The sequence below is a fragment of the Diorhabda carinulata genome, chromosome X, assembly GCF_026250575.1.
Source record: "Diorhabda carinulata isolate Delta chromosome X, icDioCari1.1, whole genome shotgun sequence".
NCBI lineage: Eukaryota > Metazoa > Arthropoda > Insecta > Coleoptera > Chrysomelidae > Diorhabda > Diorhabda carinulata.
Genome location: NC_079472.1, coordinates 45,908,739 through 45,931,850, shown reverse-complemented (window position 1 = coordinate 45,931,850; position 23,112 = coordinate 45,908,739). Strand labels below are relative to the sequence as shown.

The 23,112-nt window shown below is 30.9% G+C and overlaps 3 protein-coding genes across 8 annotated transcripts in view; 1 reads left to right on the top strand and 2 right to left on the bottom strand.

The window, feature by feature from the left end:
• LOC130900468 (equilibrative nucleoside transporter 1-like) overlaps positions 1-9,925 on the bottom strand; it is a 28,818-nt gene extending 18,893 nt beyond the window's left edge. For both annotated transcript variants that reach the window (XM_057811108.1, XM_057811109.1), the window contains exons 1-5: positions 9,806-9,925; positions 7,664-7,785; positions 4,703-4,807; positions 1,798-2,080; positions 460-510 (exon numbers count right to left, since the gene is read on the bottom strand). In XM_057811108.1, the coding sequence (XP_057667091.1) occupies positions 460-510; positions 1,798-2,080; positions 4,703-4,807; positions 7,664-7,771 (547 nt within the window). In that variant the 5' untranslated portion in view covers positions 7,772-7,785; positions 9,806-9,925. The remainder of the gene's footprint in view (positions 1-459; positions 511-1,797; positions 2,081-4,702; positions 4,808-7,663; positions 7,786-9,805) is intronic.
• Positions 9,926-13,123: 3,198 nt separating this feature from the next.
• Positions 13,124-13,639, top strand: LOC130900545 (uncharacterized). The gene has a single exon (XM_057811242.1). The coding sequence runs from the start codon at positions 13,124-13,126 to the stop codon at positions 13,637-13,639; it is 516 nt and encodes a 171-aa protein (XP_057667225.1).
• A 1,348-nt stretch (positions 13,640-14,987) lies between these two features.
• Positions 14,988-23,112, bottom strand: part of LOC130900459 (uncharacterized) — an 81,606-nt gene continuing 73,481 nt past the window's right edge. For all 5 annotated transcript variants that reach the window (XM_057811091.1, XM_057811089.1, XM_057811092.1 and 2 more), the window contains one exon: positions 14,988-21,961. In XM_057811091.1, coding sequence (XP_057667074.1) covers positions 21,229-21,961 — 733 coding nt within the window. In that variant the 3' untranslated portion in view covers positions 14,988-21,228. The remainder of the gene's footprint in view (positions 21,962-23,112) is intronic.

The following is a 23,112-nucleotide window of genomic DNA, read 5'->3' as shown; positions in this document are numbered from 1 at the left end:
TCGTGCTCGATCAAAATTTGAAATTTGATTATTCTAACTAAAGTGTGTTTAAAAACAAGCACTACACATAGAGTAGAGCACTCCCAAAAAGTTGGTTAAGAAATAAATAACGGATCAAACTCGTCCTCATCCCTGCGGAAACTCTTCAAATCAACTTCACTATTCTTTTCCTTCCTCATATATTGACTGTAAATTGTCAGTTTGAAAATAAAAACTCACTATTTTTTCACTATAGTACATAATAACACCAAAATTGAATTTATTCTATACATTGGACCGCATTGTATTTTATCGTTAATATAAGTTATTCCATATTTAAGGAATTTAATTTTATAAAAACTACTTGTTAAAAAGTAACAGAATAGTGCAGTGTAAACAAACTGATTTACAAAAGATACAAGATTATAATACATATGTGTATTTAACGGAAATGACATTTGTAATAAATTACATACTTACAATTCAAAATAGTTGTAACGACCATCGTTATTGAAAAAAGCACTGGAGGCCCTAAAACAATCAACTTGTTTTTATTTGGTACTATTGAGAATTTGAACAACGTGGAGTGAACCGTTTATACCTATTTTGAAAGAAGATACAAATATCCCAGTTTTATCTCAGGACAAACATCACATTTCTTTCGATGCGCGTTTTTATCTATAGGAATATATCGGACAAAACGCAATTAAATGGTACGGACCGGTTTTTCTCGTTCCGTTAGTCTAAAGCGTTATAATCGTAAACCTAAGTGAAATATATTATGAAATGTTTTGAGGGTGAGGTAAAAACAATGGCAAAACAGAAAGAATATAGCAAGAGCTTCAAGACTTTATGTTACAATTTTTAAATCATTAAATTTTTTAGTAGAGTGTTTAGCTTTCTCGTCGCGACCAACGATCGTATTCTCCATTTGGAACTCCGAAATGAGTATTTTAGGCGCTGTGAATGCTTAGTGGAACGCACCATATATTACACATTATTTTCCAAAATTTAGAAACCCAGAGTTCATTTCTGGTATTCTGAGCTGTCTCCCAGCATTTGACATAATTTTTCCACCAAGGCAGGACACCAACAGAGTAGATGCTCAATCATCTCTTCTTCACCGATACACTTTTTTGCAATGGTTATCCGTTGTTACTTTCCTGTGCCAACAGTAAAATGTCCAGTGATCCCTCAAATAGTCTTCGAGATTGTGTATTACATGAATCTTTTTTGAATTCTCTTCATTGATCCTTCGTCAAATCACTATGGATATCGTGCAATCACTTCTGTTTGACCATACATTCTGATTTTTGACTTTTATACCTGTGTCAATAGCAACTTTAACCAATTTGATCAGTAACAACACTGTGACTGTCTCATCAGCATTCTCTCCCCTATACCTCCTTTTTGAAAACCTATATGCTTAAGAGCTCGTGTCCATTTTAGAACAGTATGTAGACGAATCGATTTATTGGATCTCATCAGTATAATGAAAGTACATGAATCCTCATTCTAATCTGAACTGAAGAAGACACAGTGTGAATATGGCCCTGTCTATTTATTGGATGAAATGTGATTGATTAATTGAGATTATTGATCATGTATTTTCATAATTGAAGTGAAAAAATTATTATTTGGTAGGATAACTTGCAAGAGCTTCAGTATATTAGGCCTAATTGATTAGCTAACAAGCTTTAACATATATCTAATATAACGTGTATCTAAAACATCGATTTAAATACAGTGTTTTACTTATTATAACTATTCTGAAAGAAAATAAAGAAGCATTTAATAAAATTGAAAAACATAGCTTACTACTCGTGGCTCGGATCTGCGTAATGATGATAGAAAAAGAAAAAATTATTGATATAGAACACAGACAGCAGGTTAGTCTTCTCTCGGGAGGAGGTAGCTTTTTACAATACATAAGAAAGAATATCAGACAAAGCAGCATCAAAGTCTGAAAATTGAGAGATAATGCTGACGTAACGTTCACTTGGAATCTATTTCGATCTGTTGATCCAGTATCTGAGTTGACTTTAATATCTTCTTCAAACGAGCGAAAAAGAATTATTTTTGCTGGTCTAAGAACAATATCCTGAAATAATATTTCAAAATTAATAAGTGTCAAATAGTTAACATATTAAATAGCAAACGATAATAAGCCGTATTGAGGGTAATGTTACATAAGTTTTCTCTGGTTCAAAACAAAACAACTAATTACGTCTATAATTTAATTCTTGATAGATATTTTAGATTCATAAATTCGCCGTTGCCGACTGCATTTATCGTTCTTACCATTTTAAGTTAATTGAAATGCTTGAAAGCTTACAAAAATATAGATCACAGACCACTTGTTTTATAGACGTTTCACATATATGACCCAAAGTTAAATCAAAAATCAATGAAAATTTAGGGTCAAAGAGGGCTCAGTCGCTATAAGTGGATTTCAAGTTGATAAATTTGACACAAAACTGAATAATTTAATATAAGGGCATGGGGACAAGAAATGAACTGTTTGTTTTAATTTATTCACTTTACTTCATGCAACAATGGTTAATACACTATAATAAATAACATTTATATAACTGAATCGGCATCCAGTGGGCTTGCTTTCCTAATTTTTGGTTTTAAATATTGAATCAGGAGTTTGCTCATTTTTTTCAATTTTTCGTATATAGTAGCTTAAGAATATACATTTCGTTCCAAATATTTCCAAAACCGTTCACTTGGCCTCAGTTGAGTCACATTAGGACCGCTCCTAGACCTCTCAATAAACGGAATATTGAACTGCGCAAAAGCTCCTACAACGTCCTTTGCATAATGAACAGTTGCCATTTCTGGCCAAAGCAAAAAATTTCCTCCAGGATGCTTTTTCTTTATGAACTGTATCAATCTAGATGTAACATACTCTTATTTATATATTTTGGCCGTTACAGAATTTCCAGGAGGAGAAATGTATGCTACGGAGTGACCCAGGAAGATATTACCAACACTTTCGAGTTGAACTCTTTGTATCTTTTGAAATACATTTATCAATTTATTTCTTCGTCTCTCTGGCGATAATAAATGTTATTATTTTCAGTTTCACTCCCTTCAAAAGTAAAATATGTACTAAGTTTTAGTTTTTGGTTCCATTTGTTGCTTTTCAGAATATTTGGGTGCAGATTTTCTTGATTGTTGAACTAAATTTTGTTTCTTTAGAAGTTTGCTTACATATTTCTTATCGATTTTGAATTTTCTACCCAATTTTCTCAAACTGACTGACTATCAGTTTTTTCTTTCAATCGAATCAACAGATTTCGTAAATTGTTTGTCTGGCTATGCCCATTCTTGCAAAGTGATTAACCGTGAACAATTTTCCAGATCTCGATTTTGTTCATAAAACTTGGCAATTATTTCACGTTATACGTTTTCTTTGAGATTTTTCATTCCTGAAAGTGAACGTCTAAAAAAGATGTAAAGTTTATAAGTACTTCGAACATTTGACAACTGCCAAAATAACATTCTCAGTCAACGCATACTTGACAAGCTGTCTCAAAAACCTACGGATGTTTTTGTCCCCACACCATTATTGTTCAGTTTATTTTAAAGTCTCATTATCGTAGTGTTGTGCTCGTGTTTTCGTGTTTATCTCATAACTTTAATCGTTTGTAAGCTTTCAATTTTTCATTTTAATACTAAACAGGAATAAAACAGGAAAAATCGGGTATCGAGCTGTCATTGAATAGGCTATAGGTAGGCTTACACAAATGAAAGAAGAGTTATAAATTGTGAATGGAGACTCTTCATCCTTATATTTGGGACCGTAAAATATTGGGCAGCTGATTTCAAAAGTCAGCTTATCTGACGACAAGCAAAACTTGCGACAGCCAGATGAAATGTAGATGAAACTTTTATCCACCACTACACTCTTGAAACAAAAAAACAATCAAGACATTGAATTGCATATATAAGGATTAATATTCTTAGGTCGGAAATTGTTCAAACAATCCTCGAAGATGGTTACTGTATATAATGTAATTTTTAATTGTTTTTATAAGATTTGATATTGATGTATGTAAATCTTCCTATTATAATGGAGTTAATAATTATTAACAGAATATCTACTGATTTAGAATCTTACAACTCAATAATCCCTATTGAATTGTGCTACGCCTGTAAAGGCATATTAAAAAAAAACAAGAAAAATAGAAAAGACTATACCTGGGTAAAATTCTAGACTTATGCTATAGAAAATTGTATAATTCTTTCAATTAAGTTATATTTTATCCATTCTTACTTGAAGGGCTATAAAAGTATCAAAGATTTTCGATCGCAAAACTAATATTTTCATTCGCATGACAAAAGTAGTGAATCTTAGTAGTTGCATATTCTTAGTACCCCCAGTGAAATCAATATGTCGCCAGGTCAAAAAAGCCAGCTAAATATTTCAAAGGAGCCGCCCTATTATTATTTTCTAAAAGTTAGACGGTATGTAATGTTGTATTTAATGCATGTAATAAATATTTTAATTTGCTTTCAGGATTTCAGTTCAATTTGCGACTTTTTTATTTAATTTCGGGGTTTTGTTATGATCATTATTATCTATTGAGGGTGTTGGCTTTTCGCGACCATTTGAATGTAGACAGGGTCCTTTGCTATTTTTGCTTTTGACGTATTTTCTACTTCTTCAAGTAAGATTAGAATTACTATCCAAATACTACACAAGCTCACATACCTTATTGAACGGTGTCATTGAGAATTTGTTTCCCAGTGTAATTAACGACGAATTCATATTCTTACGGTTATTAATACGGTTTTCATCAAATCTGTACATCCAAAACTGAAACGTAAAAAACTCAATTATACGGCTTTAACACGTTACCGCTTTGTCGTCTTGAAATTAGAATTACGTTATTTTTGTTTTGTTATTCGCCTGTGCAGGTGTCGTACATGTAAAATTGTCATTTAGAATTAGAACAGCCAATATGATGCCCTATTCCCTCAAACTGTTATACAAAGTTGCTACATAATAATTGTTAGTAAGCTCTATAGTCAACTAGTGTGTCTAATTTCTATTTTGAAAATGTACTATATCAAAACTAATGGAATATCCCTTGAATATTATAGGTTAGGTTGAAGTTCCATAACAAATAAGGGAAATATGTACAGCATGAAATGGTAGAAACTGGAGAGAAATACGAGAAACATTTAAAAATTAGATGTACATAATCCTCATAAAAAGAACATTTTAACACGAACATAGTCTAAAGAGGAGTAAAACAGAAAACATCGTGTATCGAGCTGTCATTAAATAGACAATAGGTACACCTACGCAAATAAAAGAAGAGTTATAAATTGTGTACAGCGAATCTGCACCCTTATTTGGGACCGTAAAATATTGTGCAGCTGATTTCAAACGTGCGGTCTCTGCTGAACTGACGACGAACTTTCGGAACGGCCAAAACCTGCGACAACCAGCGATATCATCGAAAAAGTTCACCAAATAATACTAAACGACCATCGGTTTACGGTTAGATAGAAGAGGCTATCGGCATATCAAAAGAACGCAATAGTCATATACTAACTGGAGAATTATGCATGCATAAGCTTACCGTGCGTTGAGTTCCACGTTTGCCTAAGCCCTATTAACGCGGTTAAAGCAAAATGGTAGAAACTGGAGATAAATACGAAAATTAGTACATGCTGTTGTAAGAAACCAGCGGCAAAGAAAAATTGGAAACTAGCAAAAAAACTAATTATTGAAACTTGTCCTTTTATTTCTCATAGAAAGTTTCCTTATTATTTTAGAGTGTATTTCTATATGTGTAGCGAATAAAAATATATCCTCCGTTTTTATCACTGTTTTTCCCTTCCGATGGGTTTGCCAAACAAATGTATGGTACATCTTTATTTGCACGCCTATATAGTAATCCTCCTATAAAACGGTAAGTGACTTTGGCGTTATTAACTAATAAAATTTTTAATAAAAAACTCATACGAGGGTTGCCTTTCAAGGTTTACCAATCGAATAATAGGTGGCGTTGATAAGTTATGGCACCACTGTATTTATGATCACTGAAGTTTGTTAATCCAAAGCCAGTGGTAATTTAGAAATTGACTGAGTAAGTTATTGATAGTGAATGTTTGAAAGAAGCAAGTTTGTACAATCATCCGTGAAGGATAACGTTGTATGATTTTTTAGATTTTAAAAAAGGACTTATACAAAACAATGCATAAAATCGCTTCGCGTAACTTTTGTTGTTCCAGATTGATTCCTCATGTCAGTTCCCATAAGCACCTCAAACAACGAGATATTTAAAGAAGAACAACTACAAATCAATATCTTTTGTTTCTTGTACCTCACTGTCAAACAAAAGATACGCGGACAACGACTTTCATCACCTCAAAAAGCTGTTGAAGAATTCCAAAACCATACTGCTACGATATCAACTTTAGAGTGGGAAAAATGTTTCAAGAATTAGTTTGCTCATATGCAAAAATGTAGGCCTTAATGGCGAATATTTCGAAAAGCAACAAAACACTCAAACTTGTTCGTTTCACTTTTTATAGAAACAGTTCCTTCCAGATTCACAATCTTAAATAACGTTCCAATACTTTTTTTTATAAGAATGTTCTAATTAATCAATCTTTTTACTTAAGAGAGTATCTTTTTATTTGTCTATAGTTATAAAAATTTCATCCTATCCATTTAATGATTCTTTGTTCTCTATTTTATGTTTTACCAGCATTCTACATATTATAAGGCATGACAATATTGAAAATTTATTTTACATTCAGATATTTCAGCTATACGCTATACTTGAAATATCTAACAAACTTTGTTGTAAAAAGATTCCAATCGATTAATGTCGGAGAGAGATGGACAAAGACGCATTTCATCTTGAGCAAATAGAAACATTAACACCACAGATTTTAAAATAGAAAGATCTTTCCAATATTTCATATCTGGTTTGCATTGGAATTTTCCTAATTGATACAATATGTAAACGCGAAATTATTGTTAACTATCAAATTATAAATTTTATAGTACAGAATTATATCGTGAGGAAATCCCTCGTTACATAGGAAATCACTTTGTATGAAAACGCTAAATAAAACTACCGTGTTATGGAGGGGTCTCAATAGTATACCTACGGTCAAAATGGCAGGATAATGTTAAAACCAATTGGTCCTCGGGTAGCTGTTGTACAAAGTATCAATTTCACCATAGTTAATAATTCCATTCGGTATTTATGAAACATCAACTATCATATTTATGAAACATAATATTGTGATTGAAACAAATGTGGCACATCAATTATTAGAATTATTGTATGTGTACATTGTAAATGTTGGTAATTTAATGTTGCAGAAGCTCTAAGTGTATTCTGATTTTTATATATTTATTTAACATGCATACTGTCGCTTAAGTTCTGCGTAAGTCCAAAAAATGCCTTTTTTATTTTTGCATGTCATTCGATAGAAATCAAATCAATCTGTGTTAATAAATTTTCAAAAAAAATATATGTATTATGGTCGCGATATATAGAGAAGTACAGTGTTCTTGGCTCTCCTCAAAAGTCATTTTTGACTTACGTGGTGTTAGAACTTAAGTTATATTATTAAAAGTGCTTTTTGTAGGAACGATAAAATGACATATTTTATCAAAATATTCTAGTACTGATTATCTACTCACATCAAATGCATTCAAATAAAAAAAGTGAGGTACTACAAGCATTATTCCTAAAAGGTAAAAAACTCCATAACTCATTACGTAAGTATCTTTTGGTACAACTGTGCTCATGATAACTTTCCTTCCTAAAATGAAAAAGAATTTCAACTATTTTCACAGTAATAAAAAATTAGGGAACGAAGAAAAGGTAAGGCAAAATAAATTTCAAACGTTTGATCGCATTTATATGATTATATTTTCACGTGTAATGTGGTTTTTAGTTTTTGTAGAATTCGACTACGTGGTGAGGTCGTTCTTCGAATGAGAAAACAATTATAATTGAATTACATAAAAACTCGTCAATCGATTCTCGAAATTTTATAAAGTACCAGTCAGCTGCTGCTATTTGATTCGTGTAACTAAACATGTTCACTCAAATTGCTATCAATCGTAATCACAGATAATATGCAATAATATTTAGTAGAGTTTTCGACAATCTAAAAACCCTGTAATCGCTTTCATAAGTAAATGTCGACACTTGCATGTATTCACGGTGAATGTTGCAAAAGAAGTATTTTTAATTAGAAAAAAATATTTACACAACTATTTGTTCGTACAGTATCTCCCATATTAGGAGAAAATTCGTTACATTTACGTTACTTGGAGAAACAGATTCTCTTTTTGGGATACTAGATATTCTTGCAGAGATTAACGATTACTCGTAATGTGCTCAATAATTATTAAAATTTATGGAGCGCTAGGTTGCAACAGGTCTTTCGGCTATCCACATTATTTGTAAAGAAACTATCCTAACAGTATAAAACACCTCAACCTTAGTCCTACACAGCCACACCCAATATAAACCATACCCCGCGTGAAATGTTCCCCAATGAAACTATCGCAACCAGTTTCTTTTTTCTCTAACAGAATTAAATTCTTGGGAAAATAATAGCAATTATTTCTTCGACTACTCCTAATTGATATAAGAACATTTTAAACTTGATACGAAAGACATAGTTCGATAACAAAAAATGTCGTTATCTAGCACGCCCGTTTAAAACTGTCGTTTTCATCACTCACCAGAACCATTTATACTTGTCAACATCTACCGACAGAAAGTATATTATTCAATTATTCAGATATATTCCATCTTTCACCGACGAGTTTGATACATGTAGATGTCGTGGAAGTAGAAACCTTTCCTACTTCCATGATCGACATTCATAATTGATATTCAGCAAATAAATGGCAAACAACATTAGTTAGTACGGACTACAATGTCAAGATGGAAGTGGCTTAAGCAAATATGGACATAAATCGAATCCGGAATAGTTACAGTTAGGGTTGCCAACATTTTTTTTAGCGGAACTCAGTATTTTTCAAAATAAGCTATAAAAACTATAATACACTTCTAAAAAATATAGTATTTAATGGAAAAATATAGAAATATATATATATTTATTACTAAATTATTTTTATAAAAATTATATTTCTTTGTACTTCTTGCATTGTTCTAGCAATTTAATATGAAATATGGCTTAGAAAATGCAAAAATATTTTAGAATTCCCATTGATTTCAATCATCATCAAAATATTATGAGTGTCGTATACATTAATATGTATACGACACTCTTCTTTGAAACTGAAAAAAATAATCACTCAATACCTTTCACTCAATAGTATGTTGTCCATACAAGAGAGCAATAAAAGTCACCTAGTACATGTTTCAGCTCATGTCACATCTTCAAAAGCCGCAACTAATTTTTTAAGCTCTTCTATACGGGCTGTAGAAACAGAGAAACGGCTGTAGATTTTTAAAATTATATTTCCAAGAGATAGTGACCACCAAAATTGCATTAGTATTGTCTGCACTCAGACCTGCCACTTAAAGAAAAGGTTGTGGAGGTTTAGTTAACTATTAATAGTAACAAACATTGCATTTGCATATTATCCACAATTTAATAATTTAAATATAGTATTTTTGCGTAATATATATTTCTTCAACAGTATGTACGAAAGGTTTACCCAAAATATTCTATATATTATAGTACAGTTGGCAACCCTAGTTACAGTATATAAATCTTAAAGTTATATATTTTCAAAAATAACTACTTCCATCACTTCAATAAATGTAAGAGTGAATAAACAAACAATAACTATACTAACCAACTTTGAATCTGATATGCCTATGTAAACTGAAATTTTCGTCCAAATATAGCGAATTAGAGAGATATGTAACTTCTCAGATACAATTGTTTCCGTATAACTGTCAAATAATTGTGTAGAATTTGCAGCATGGAATTTTTCATAATTGATTATCTTAAGCTGATAAAGATAAGAAAGGAATTCGTGTGATTCAAGTAAAAATAAGTTGGCACTGGCATTCTAACGCTATGTAATCTTTGTAAATTGTATGTTCGTCTTAGTAGTTGTTTCATGAAGGTATATTTGTTTATTGATGTATAATTATGTTAGAATATTTTATTGCTTATTACAATTTTTTATTAGCAGATTCATTTCATTAAGAATTTTTTCAAAAGCATTGTTTTTATGTACCTGCAATTAATGAATTTTGGAAGGGAGTATATAAATAGAATATAATATCTTTGTAATTGTTCATTTATTATTGACTTTGAATATTTTTTAATAAATTTTAAATTCTAAATTAAGAAATATTATACGACATAATATGTAACTATATAACTAATGTATATATATATATATATATATATATATATATATATATATATATATATATATATATATATATATATATTAATTGTTGTAATTCAACTGTTTCAAATGATGTACTATGTATAGTAATGAGGTCAACAAACCATCTTATCAGTAATCCACTTCTACCAAGCAACTACGATAAAAAATGTCAAGAATTCTAAGATTTGTAACAATCCACTTCTTAATACTTTAATAAAAAATAAAAGAAGTGATAATTTGACGGAGGCACATAAATAATGGTGAATTTAAAAACAAGCTGAATAGGATAGCGTATTTCAAGGGGTGGCAAATTTTGTTCAAATTATTTTTATTCCAATTTATAAAATTTGAAAAAAATATTCTTTACCCGGAGAACACAAGTTTTTACATTTTCACTTAAATAACAATAACTTAACAAAAATAGAAATCTAGTATTTTATAAACAGTATACTAAATACTTGAACGTATTTACATAAATAATTGCTAAATGCTTTGACAAATATTTTTTACGCAAAACCTTAGCTCCATTGACCTCAATCATGGATTTTAGGTCCTTTTTGTTTTTTCTCATACTGTACACTAGACAGGAATTCAAGTGAATACGAGTTACTTCGTGCTCTTTTATTTTTTTTGTTAATTCCCTGCCAGTCCTCTATTTTACCTGTAGTCCAAGTGTCCTTGAAGTTTGGGTCGCAAACAAACAACACGGGTCGCAGTATGCACTATCCATCAAAGGCGAATAAAACAACCAGAAACGTTCAAGTTTTTGTCTAGTTTTTGTTTCTAAGTAATAATAATAAGAGTTAAACGATCTATTTTTGCCGTCTTTTAGAAAGAGACCTTTAGGTCGGCACGGTTCTAAAAGAAATATTGAAGATTTCTCTTCTTCATTCAAGAGAGCACTGTAGTGTGCAATATCGCTGGATGCTAAGAATAACTGCCCTTCTACGTTATCATCGGAATCTTCCCCTTCCTCTTTGGCTTTTGATGAATTTGATATAATATTTAACTTCTACAGTTAGGTTCGTTGGATTGGAAATAGTCGGGGCAACTATCGATTCAATCTCTCAATCACTAATGTCCTCATTGTCTTCTTTAGTCTCAGATGTAGGAAGTTTAAAACAAGAATCAATTTTTGGCAGTTTTCTTACTTTTTCTTTCTTTTCTTTTTTTCTTTTTCTATATTACGCGCCACTAAGTTTTTTCGACATTATCAGTTGATACTTTATCACTTCCAAAAGTTAGCCAGAAGAAGCCGCAGAAACAACCGCAGTAAAAGTAACCGTACTATAACAGACTTCAGACACTAATACAAGAAAACGTAGGTAGAAAATACACAACAGCAGAAAAACATTAACTGTCCGAGAGACACCGAGACACGTGAAAACTGAACTGAATATAATTTTAAGAGATTTTTTACCATTTTATTTACAAAAGTGAACAACTACCGGTCGGTTCCAAGAAGAAAACTTTAATTGGATAATTAGATTTTTCTACCGAACTTCAACGTTTTTAAATGAGAAAAGTCAAGGAGTCAAGGTTACTATCTTACAAATATTTGAAACCATTCTAATACGATTTCACATTTTACTTTTTTTATTTATCATACAATTATTCATTTAATAAACAAGCAGAATGTTTGAGAAAAAATTGTGAACCATAAAAAAATTATTTATCAAAATAAATTTTTCCCTTTTGTTTTTCCAAATGTTCCAGATTACTATGGATCTACTAGACCCTTTCTGCACTTATCAATCTGCAACTCACCTACAGGAGAGTTATGATAAATAGAAAATTAATTATGGAACAGTTGTTCTGGAGGCCTCTGTAGTTTTATGCGCGGTTGTTCCAAATTACAATAACGTAACTAATTAGGTGTTACTTTAATTTTTTATATACGAGTATAATTTTTAGTGACTAGTTTTTTATTGCCTACATAAGTTTAATTTCTAGCCTTTTGTCGGCGCCCTTAAGGCCTCCGCGCCCCTCGTGCCGCGAAGGTGTACCTTACGCCACTGTTAAGTACCTATGTTACTTTTCAAAGGACCAATTGATGGCACCAAATAGAAAATATATTGAAGTGTTTAAAAGCATCACTGACTAGCCATGTCGGCATTTTTAGGCTGAAATACGAGTTTTTTGTAATCGATACATTTGTTGACAGTTTTTATATCTACTGGTTTAGTTTTTCGTTTATGTGTATGTTTTGCTAACGATAAGAATGACGCTCTGTTCTTGTTTAAAGAGGTCTAAAAAGTGTATCGTATTTTTACTAGAGTCAGTCGGTTATTTGCTTTTCTTGTAAACGTTCGAGTTACGAGTTTTAATTAAAGCATTCAGTTTTCACGAGTTTATTATTTACTTCATCTGATCCACAAAAATTCTACAACAGGTTATGGGCCCAGGTGTATAGTGGAAGTAAATAATTGTTCGGTTTTTTTCGGTGTAACGGAATAGTGAAGTGCGGGTGCGACTGTGTAAAAACTAAGTGCATTCGGCTATCGTTCGCCGGTCAAGTTTGCCATAATGGAAATTGACAAACCGAAAATAGATAAACTGCGTGATGCTGACAACTGGTCGCAGTGGCGGTTTGTGATGCATACGCTATTGGACAGTGACGACTCGTTAGAAATTTGTGAAGGGACAGAACAACGGCCAACTGAAGGAGTTACGGACTACTAGAATATACTTAGAAAATGGATCAAAAGAGAGAAACTTGCCCGTAAGTTGATTGTCACAACAATTGAAACAAAACCCTTGCAGTTAATTATGAATTGTACAACGGCTCATGAAATGTGGTCAAAACTGCACAGTGTTTACGATCTTAAATCCGAAGAGAGCCTTGCGTTGGTACAAAAGCAATTTTTTGAATTTAAGTGGAGTCATGATGGTGGTATTGCGCATCACATATCAAGTCTTGAGCAGCTGGCAAACAAGATGGATAAGTTGGGTGGTAAGATACCGAAATCTATGTTGATAACGAGAATACTCTCCACATTACCAACTAAATTCAACTTCTTTCACAGTGCTTGGGATTCCACAGAACAAAGCAAACGTACTTTAGAAAATTTGACAACAAGACTACTAACTGAAGAACTAAGATTTGGCAGTCAAGAAAATGTTGAAGATGAGTCTAAAGTAGCGTTAGTTTCAGGAAAGTTTGCTGGAAAGAAAAATCGTTTCGGGAAGTCATCTTCAGCTGATTCTGTGACGCGTTGTTCGTTATGCCGCAAAAACAACCACACGTTTAAAGACTGGACAGAAAACTGGACAAAAAGGCATTGAGAGGCATATTTGTCGGATATCTTGAACATCGTGATGGGTATCGTGTTTAGGTTTCGGAAAAACATGATGTGGTATTAAGTCATGATGTGATTTTTAAGGAGGAGAAAATAGTTTTAAAATCAACTCAATTTGAGAATACATCAGAAGAAAATCAATGCCTGTAGCGTGGGTTGCTCAGAGTGAGCCAGAAAGCTTCGAGAAGGCGGTTTCATCAGAACATTCGACTGAATGGTTATGTGCTATGCAAGAAGAAATGAGCTCCCTGCAACAAAATGACACGTGGTTTTTAGTTGAAAGACCTCCTGACAAAAAGGTAATTGGAAATCGTTGGGTTTTTCGTATCAAGTATAAAGACAATGGTGAAATTGAGCGGTTTAATGCGCGTCTTGTCGTAAAAGGTTGTGCGCAGAAAACCGGGATAGACTTTAATGAAACTTTCAGTCCCGTGGCTCGTTTTGAGACTATTCGTGTTGTGTTAAGTTTTGCTGCTATGGAGAAGCTTCATCTACGACAGTTCGATATCAAGACAGCTTTCCTGTATGGAGATCTTGAGGAGGAAATTTCCATGGAACAGCCCAAAGGTTTCGAGAATGGCTCCTCTCAAGTTTGTTTACCTAAGAAAAGTCTGTATGGTCTTAAACATGCACCAAGATGTTGGAATAGAAAGTTCACTGATTTCTTGGATGTTTATGGATTCAAGGAACATCTTAAGGTTTACTGTGATGTGGATTTCGCGAGTGACATAAATACGCGAAAGTCAACTTCGGGAGTAATTTGTAAGTTCGGGGGTGCGGCTGTAACGTGGTTCAGTAAAAAACAACAATGTATCGCGCAATCAACGACTGAATCCGAATACGTGAGTGCGGCTATGGCGGTAGATTCTAACAAATTAATTCCTACTAATTGATATATAAAATTGATTACCGATAAATTAACACTCCCAATTAGACTGTATGACGCGGGTTTTGAGAACCAAATTATTGTCGATAAGGAAACTCACATCGGACAGTGTAATTGAGGGTTTTGAAGTAATGGAAGTGAAAATTGCGTTTATTAAGAATACTTTTTAAGTCCGAGTAATGATTTGAAATGTCAGTAGAAGTAAAATGTGGTTGCTTTATATCCGGTAATACTGAAGAAACGAGTGATCATTCGTATTGCAATACCTTTCACACTAATTTAGTTCGATTTGATTCTAGAAGAAGTCGGATAGGAGTACAATAAAAAACTGATAATAGTCTCAATAGACATCAAAAAATAACACCACACTGAAAGGGGGATATGAAATGAAATACGTTATAATTATTTAAATATTTTTATTAGTAAGTACAGGTAGAAAGGAACTCAATTCTATGTGATTTAATTTTATTGAAAACAATTACAAAAACATAAATATTTCTTAAAGTAATAAACATTCATCCAATTTAACAACAAACCATATTATGTTTATTAGGAAGGAGATCAAGCCTTAAGTCCCAATAATTATATACAAGTATTTTGAAAAACAGAAATCAATGATATTCCTAAACATCATCTAATTGGATTGAATAATTAATATTGGAATGGCTCGTAACGTGTTTTGTTAAGTTTGTGATTTCTTACATTATTTTTTTTTTCAGTTACTTTCTCAAGTGGCCAAGTGGAATTATTTTATTTTTTTATTCAAATTTGATGAACATAAATGCAGATATTTTAATACGTAGGTCTTTTCTAATAGGTATCTTTTTATGAATAAATAATCTCGATTACATATAAAAAATGAATATTTTAATAAAATATGTTTCGCCCTTTTGGGCATAATTTCAGTCATTATCAGAATATAACCGCACTCTGATAAGTATATGAATTACCATATGTATATCAAAATACCATCTGTTTTAATCATACAAGGACTTTCTATTCTTAAATTTGAAATATGATGAATAGAGATCTTTGTATGGTTGAAACAGATTCTAGTTTGATATTCATGTAGTAAATTCATATAATTTCCAGAATTTTGCACGTCAGATTACATTTTAATAATGGCCAAAATTAGCATATTTTCTATTAAATCATTATCATATTAAGTAAATTATTTATTAAAATAGAACTATCTATAATTATAATAAATTTGAGAAAAAACTGTTTCCTTTGCTTATTCAATGTTTTAACTAGTTAATTTAGTTGCTAATATCATTGACAATTTACAAAACCTATTAAAATCAAATTTTAGTGTTTGAATGCATTTTACAAATAGAATGTGTAATTGAGTCAACATATAAAAATGAACACATGATGAGCTTATTTATTATATAGGATGAAAATGTTTCAGACTACTATTGGGGGAAAAGCCGTTGTTACAAAATTTGTTACGAACTTCGTTGGGTTGCATAATATTGCTTCGACCAATCAAAGTCGTAAAGTTTTATTCTTATATAACATACCTAAATGACAAATAGTTTCTAACTATGCTGCTTTATAAAGTTTTAGTACACATTCCAACAATATTCACAAAACTGGTGAACAATGGGATAAAATAATAAATTAATGAATTTTATGTAATTACAAACACATTCTCATTTAAATTGAGTTTTTTCTCTGACTTTTAATTTGTGTATTAGTGTGAAGCTATCTACTAATAGGTAGTTGAAAGGAGAACATTTTCCAATATTCAGTTCTATTATTTGGTACTAAGTTCTGTTATTCGACCTTTTTATTTTTCTCTGGATGAATCGTATTAATTTTAAATCTTGTTTGATACAGAAAATAAGTTTAGAATAACAGTTAAAAATTGATGTTTGACCTATTTCGGTCTATGTCAAAATATGGCAATTTTTTTTAATATTCTAATAATATTTAATCTCAATGATCGTCATGAAATAAAATAATTTAAGTTCTTTTCTTGTAAATTCACTTCCGACGTCAAAGATAAGTTTTATGATAAAAAATTCGGAATGTCTAGAAATTACATTCATCCGTCTTTCATTAATACGAACTATTTAAAAATCACAGATTCAAACATTAAAGGATCCTTTCTAACATAAATAGAAGAAATAACCAAAGTCACAATACCACCTATACATCTAGATAAAAAACTTCTGCCTGCTTTTATATTAACATTAATGAAAATTTTTTTGGAAAAAAAAACAAATTGTAAAAATGAAATCTATTTTAAAATTCAAGTTTTGTAAGCACCTGATGAAAAGTGGAACCTTCCATCTATTAGAATGCAAAAAATAATACTTTGATTGTATTCACACTAAGATATTTACTATTTAATATTGTCATTTTACTATATGGGCTATTGTATATTTGCATTTGCCCAATAAAATAAAATGACTTACTTTTTTTCCCAAACATTTTACTCAAACAAAAAGACAAATATAAAAACTGAACACAATAATTAATAATTGCTCGCATATACATGTATTGAATTAATGGATATAAAGTGCCATAAAGTAACGAAGTAAATTAGCTCAGTGCCGCCGAACCCAGGATTTATTAGTGAATAAAAACTAATCGCTGCGACCCCTTCCCTTCGGTTAGGCCTCATGTTTTTTATTGAACAAAACATACTTCTATTACAAAATTTCAACAGTTAAAAACCGGTACGATACGATGTTATGGTGCTTCTAAGCCGATGATATTTTTAATGCAATATGTTGCTGTAATAGAATAGCCGGCAACATTGCAAACAATAACAGCCAGACTATGCGATATAGAGGTTAATATTTTAGTATGTCCCTGTCACTAAAGTCATACGTGTTTGGTATCGCCGATGTAGTTTTACAAAATATTCAGCTTTTTTATAGAATTGGCAACAATGTTGTTATAAACTCTGCATTGGCAAACTCATCATATAATGAAGGTGAGATTGCCAAATTTTGAAAATAACAAAAGATACATATGCAAAGGGTATATATTAATGCAATTTTGAGTGCTATGGTTAACATTTGACGTATTTTAATGCGAAACCATTAGTGCAATCAAGTAAAACCTATGGAAAAGCTACTGTATTTTACAACGCAATATAACATTGTTTTGGTTATTACTTGATATGTTTTGTAAAGTTTTTGCGAAAAAAATCAGATGGTGAAGTGAGATAATTATTGATTTTATTAATAAGATACATTTATGTCCTGAAGTGTGGAAACGGGAATATATAAAAATAGAAATGTTAGAAAAAATTGATGACCTGTTATCGCTGAAAAATTTGGTATAAGAAATGTGCGGCTTGCAAAATATTCAAAAAATTGATAACTTACGCAAAAAAAAGAGAGAAAAAAGACTGAAACTGGATACTTAAAGTTTCGCACTTATTGAAATAAGGTGGAAACGACAATCTTTTTCTCATTAAATTTTTGTTTAAAGTAATATAAGCCGCCACGTCCATATTATTTCGTCAGCCATTGTTGGCTGATTATGTAACCCACTTATGAAACAAATTTAAAAGCCATACTGTTGCAGGATTTATTGTTGAGCCATATGCTGCGTTAAAAATTGGCAGTAGATAAGATCCGGCATTAAATTTACTGATTGATGTCCATCTCAATTTAATACTTTGCTAATTCATTAACTTACTAATTCTCGGTTCAGTCAGTTCTTTCTTCAATAATATATACAGTATTTATGATTAAAATTTAGAAATATAAAATGTTTGTAGAAAAAAATTTTGGCAGCGACACTTTAGATTCGAGTAAACCTTTTTATTCTCATTGGTACCATTTTAAAAGATCTTTGAGATTATTGAAATTTGAAGGAGCAAATCTCCATAGAATATTATAAGTGTTTTGTTATTAGCATTAGAATATGTACAAATATTCGACAACTGAATAATAAGGGAAATATAACCCTTTAAATGAGTTAGGGTAGTTCTAAGACATTAGGATCATTAATTTTATATCACCACCAACCTTATTACATATCAATACAGGGCAGTTTTGGAAAGATTAATGATGGTTATTAGTCTCATTTTACCGATTTTTTTTTGTAATATCATCACAAATAGTTAATAATGCAAATGTTATAGATAATAGTATCTAGAGTATATAAATATGAAATAATAGCTCTTACTTTCCTTCCAAAGTACCCAGTAGTCATATGAAATTATGTAGATGATTTCAAAATATATGAACTACATATTTAAACTGTTTGGTAGATATTTGTAGAAAAAGGGTTCCCAATTAATCCCTTTGAAGTTTTAGAAAAAAATGAACATTAGAAGTAATAACAGCTTTAAAAATATATGTACATAATTTTTGACCACCTTATATCATGTACGTGGAAGTTTTATAAAACTATCTTTCAATCAATAACTACATAACTGAGAAACAAATCTAACTATTTATGATTGCAATTAGTTTCAACATAATTTATTAAAGAATGTGGATACATATTTCAATGTTCAGCATATGAAAATTAAATTGAAGATAAGATATCTACGATGACATTAAAATATATCATTTTCCAACAGTTTATCATGTTCCAAAAACATCAATTACAAAATCACTTTTATCAAGATAAAGCAATAATTTGAATATACTGTATGTTATCAGTGAATTCGCTTTTAACACTGGAATTTTCAAATTGATCTTGAACCAAATTATTGTTGTGATCAAGACATAAAAAACGTAAATGGATTCTGGGACTATGTACGTATGACCATATGATAGTGAACATAGTTCATAATCAATCTCACGATATTACTATCTGATGGAAAGAAATGTTTATTATTTTTTAATATCATATCTTTAAACTTTGACTAATATCAAAGGTATGTGATCTTCCGCGCTGACTGATTTAACGTGATTTAACACCCTTAAAGAATCCTGAAATTTATTTCGCAATTTGGCATCTTTAACATATAAACTATTCAAAAATACTACAGTAAATTGAAAATGGTTGGTTGAAATTCCCATTTTTTATCTGCTTATAATATTAATTGATTATAAATTAACTATTTGCATATTTATATGTATATTTTAAACGAGTGGCGAAAATAGGTTAAAACATATTTTATATATACAGAGTTGAATATAAACTTTCAAAATGATACCAAATAAGTCACCTATTCTTTCTACAATTACCCTGCACTCTATTTTCTGTTTTTTATCGGATACTTTAAATAAAATTTCAAGAAACACACTCACGTTATTAAATATGTCTATCAATCGATTAAATATTCCTGGAAAAATATTTATTTACTTTCTATTGGGTGCAATTTGAACATTCTGCTTATCTTTAGTGGTTTTTTCAATGTGATAAATAATTTTGTTTAAATTTCTGATAATGATATTGGTATCTATTTCAATACTATTACACTGTCCAACACGTGTTTTGATAACCAAGTTATCATCTTCAGAGAGTTAAAAGTTTTAAAATCATCAGATATTTTAATTGTTAATGTATTTATGAGGGTAATAGATGTGTTGAATCAACAAATATTCTTATCCACACCCTGCTATATTTGTTCTACAATGAGTTTTATGGCAAAATTGAAATACGAGATATGTTTAAAAAAGTGTTTATAAGGTGATAACGGCCGACGAGTTGTACTTGATTTGTTAATATTGGCAGGTAGAGCATATTTTTTCGTTGATAATGGCATTAGGTGAGTAACCAAACAAGCGACATTAGGCCATTCACATATCTCCCACCCGGACCATTATCAACCCTTCCATTATTAACAAAACCCATATACCACGTACACCCCGTCGGCCGTTATCGCCTGACAAAACACTTTTATTTATTTAACACATCCCGTATTTCAATGTTGCCGTTATCGCCTCACCTGACTTTTTTTAACACACATCGTCAATTTTGCCGTTATCGCAATCTGTAGATATACGGAATATTTATATTTATGGAGTAAATACTTATGGAATGAGCTAACAATAGAAACAAGCTTCCTACTGTAGAACATAAAACTAAAAACCCTGAAAACATCTTTTCATCAATATCAACATATTTCCCTATTATCTGCTTGAAAAGAAAAATAAGGCAAATGTGAATATTATGATTTTTCTGACTGCTCTAATTTGAAAATGTGATTATTGTGTGTGAATGAATTTCGGTAACACAATTTTTATATTTGCCATTTTTAAAACTGTTGAAGCAAATTATCTGAAGGAAATTCTGTACCCGAATACAAAACTTTTTAGGTTATTTTTCATTTTTAAAATGCTTCTAAAAGATTTCTAAGAATAACTCCAAACAACTCAGGTTACATTTTGTTGTGACTTTGTGAAAAAAGTCTATAGAACTAATGATCCCCAGTCAATTTATTTATGAAGACTTTATATCGAAATTCAAATACAGCAGAGTGGGTATAACTGTTTCAATGTTCTTAATCATCTCAAATCACATGGTTGGGTGTTAAGTAACCAAAAAATAAATATTGACGCATTGGATTTAACAAATTTAAAATAAATATTAGAAATGTTGTCAAGACTACTCTGCTTTATGACGATTGAATGCCAAATATAATAATGTAAGTGTTTTTTTTAATACTCCTAAAAACTTTATCCAATATAATCTCAAAAATAGCAGCCCATCTTAATGGAAAAATAATTTATTTAAAACTTCTGGTTTACCTATAAAATAAATTTTCATCAATTTTCCACTTCTAAAATTTGTGAAAGTAATCGTTGTAGGCTATCCAATCCAGTTAAAAAACCCCCATCAGGTCCTTCATGAACAGTTTTCGCTACAACGTCGCTATTTCTTGTGAATGATGTATGTGCAAAATCTATTATCCTAACGTCAACGTCATTTACGGGACCAGAAATGGAAGAAGAATCTTCGACAAAAATTCTTTTAGGGACAGGTAGTAAATCTTCGTCATCCTCTTCAGTTCGATTTGCGCACTGTAACTTACAATCACGTTTACTCAATGGCAGTTCAGCATCTGATACTTCTTCGTTCGAACTACTACTATCTGATTGATCAGGTAAGGTATATTCACTGCTGCTACTGTTTGAATAGACCATCCAACTATCCAAAGGGCTTGAAGGGGTAATACTGGAAGGCGGGGAAGAATTTAAGAATACAGTTTCTTCAGATATTGGAAAAAACGATGACGAGTGAGCGCCTCGTGCTGCGGCTTCGCCGAAACCTCTGTGATGAGTATCTTGTGAAACTTCTTCGTGGAGCGAATTGAAGTCCACAGATGAATTGGAAGTATCTGCGTCATAACAGTAATGAATTTCTCTACTATTGTCTTCCGATGCTTGTGTACAGTCGTCGTCGCAGCAACTCTTTAATACTTTCGAATAAAATGGTTCTGTGGTTGTTAGTGAGTCATTAGAAATAGCACTATTACCTTCGTACACTATTAACAAAGAGCTGAAAAAAAATGGAAAAAAACTATAGTGATCAATATTCTCAAACTTAAAATGTTTATTAAATAAATTTATTCAGGACTTTATTGGCTTTTCATTTTTCTACAATCTTTTTTAGTGCAAGACCAGTACCTAGTCTTTATATTTAATAATATATAGTCAACAATTATTGATCTAAAGAGCCGTTTGTTTTGCACTAACTGAAAGACTACAAGTATTTGAGGTACTGATTATTAGAAATTAACCAGAGTATTTTAAAATAATGGATTTGAATATTTTGTTTGTAATGTTATTTCAGGTGGTTTATAGTCAAAATAGGATGAATTGGAGACAGAAATATTTTTTTATAATTTTTAAGCAGTAATATAAGCTTCAATCTACATTGATATATTTGAATTTCTCTATACATAAGAATACCAATCCTATTAGAGTTATAGCAGTACTACTGACGCAATTATAGGGTAACACGAAGAAAATCTTAAGTGTTATTATATTTTATGTAACACCTTTGACTCTCATTATGCAACAATTGTAATAATCAATCTACTAATAAACTATAAATTAATGTAATTTACGATTTACTCAGGTAGAAGAAAAAAATTGTTTATATTGTTTATTATTGTATATGTTTATATAATATTATACATTTAATTGTTTATATAAATTGTTCAGTAAAAAAACAATGCCACAAGTGATAAAAAAATATTGTTTATTACTCCATAGGAGGTTTATAAATTGTTTTCAGACGACAAAAATCAGAAACAATTGATAATTATAAATTGTGTGTAAGGAACTTTTTTCTACGTTCATGCAATAAACACAACTTTATTGAACTATATTTACTGGAAAAAGTGGATCTTTATTGTACTAGTGCAAAAAAAGAAGCTCCAACTTTTCAGTATTTGATGAAAAAAGTAAGTCAGTAACTATTGTTCACCATTTCTAAGACACTTTTAAATTACTTGTTGCGGGTCGCTGCAATATTTGGCGTATCGTAGAGATAAGCTCTCTTTTTAATTAAATATTGAAGACTTAGAAGAAGTAGGTTGAATATTAATTGTAAAAGTGCCACGTTCAAAAACTGACAAGGAACAAAGTTTTGTCATTAGAGATGAGGTTGAAGAAAGATTAAATTTGATACCGTAAATACACGAT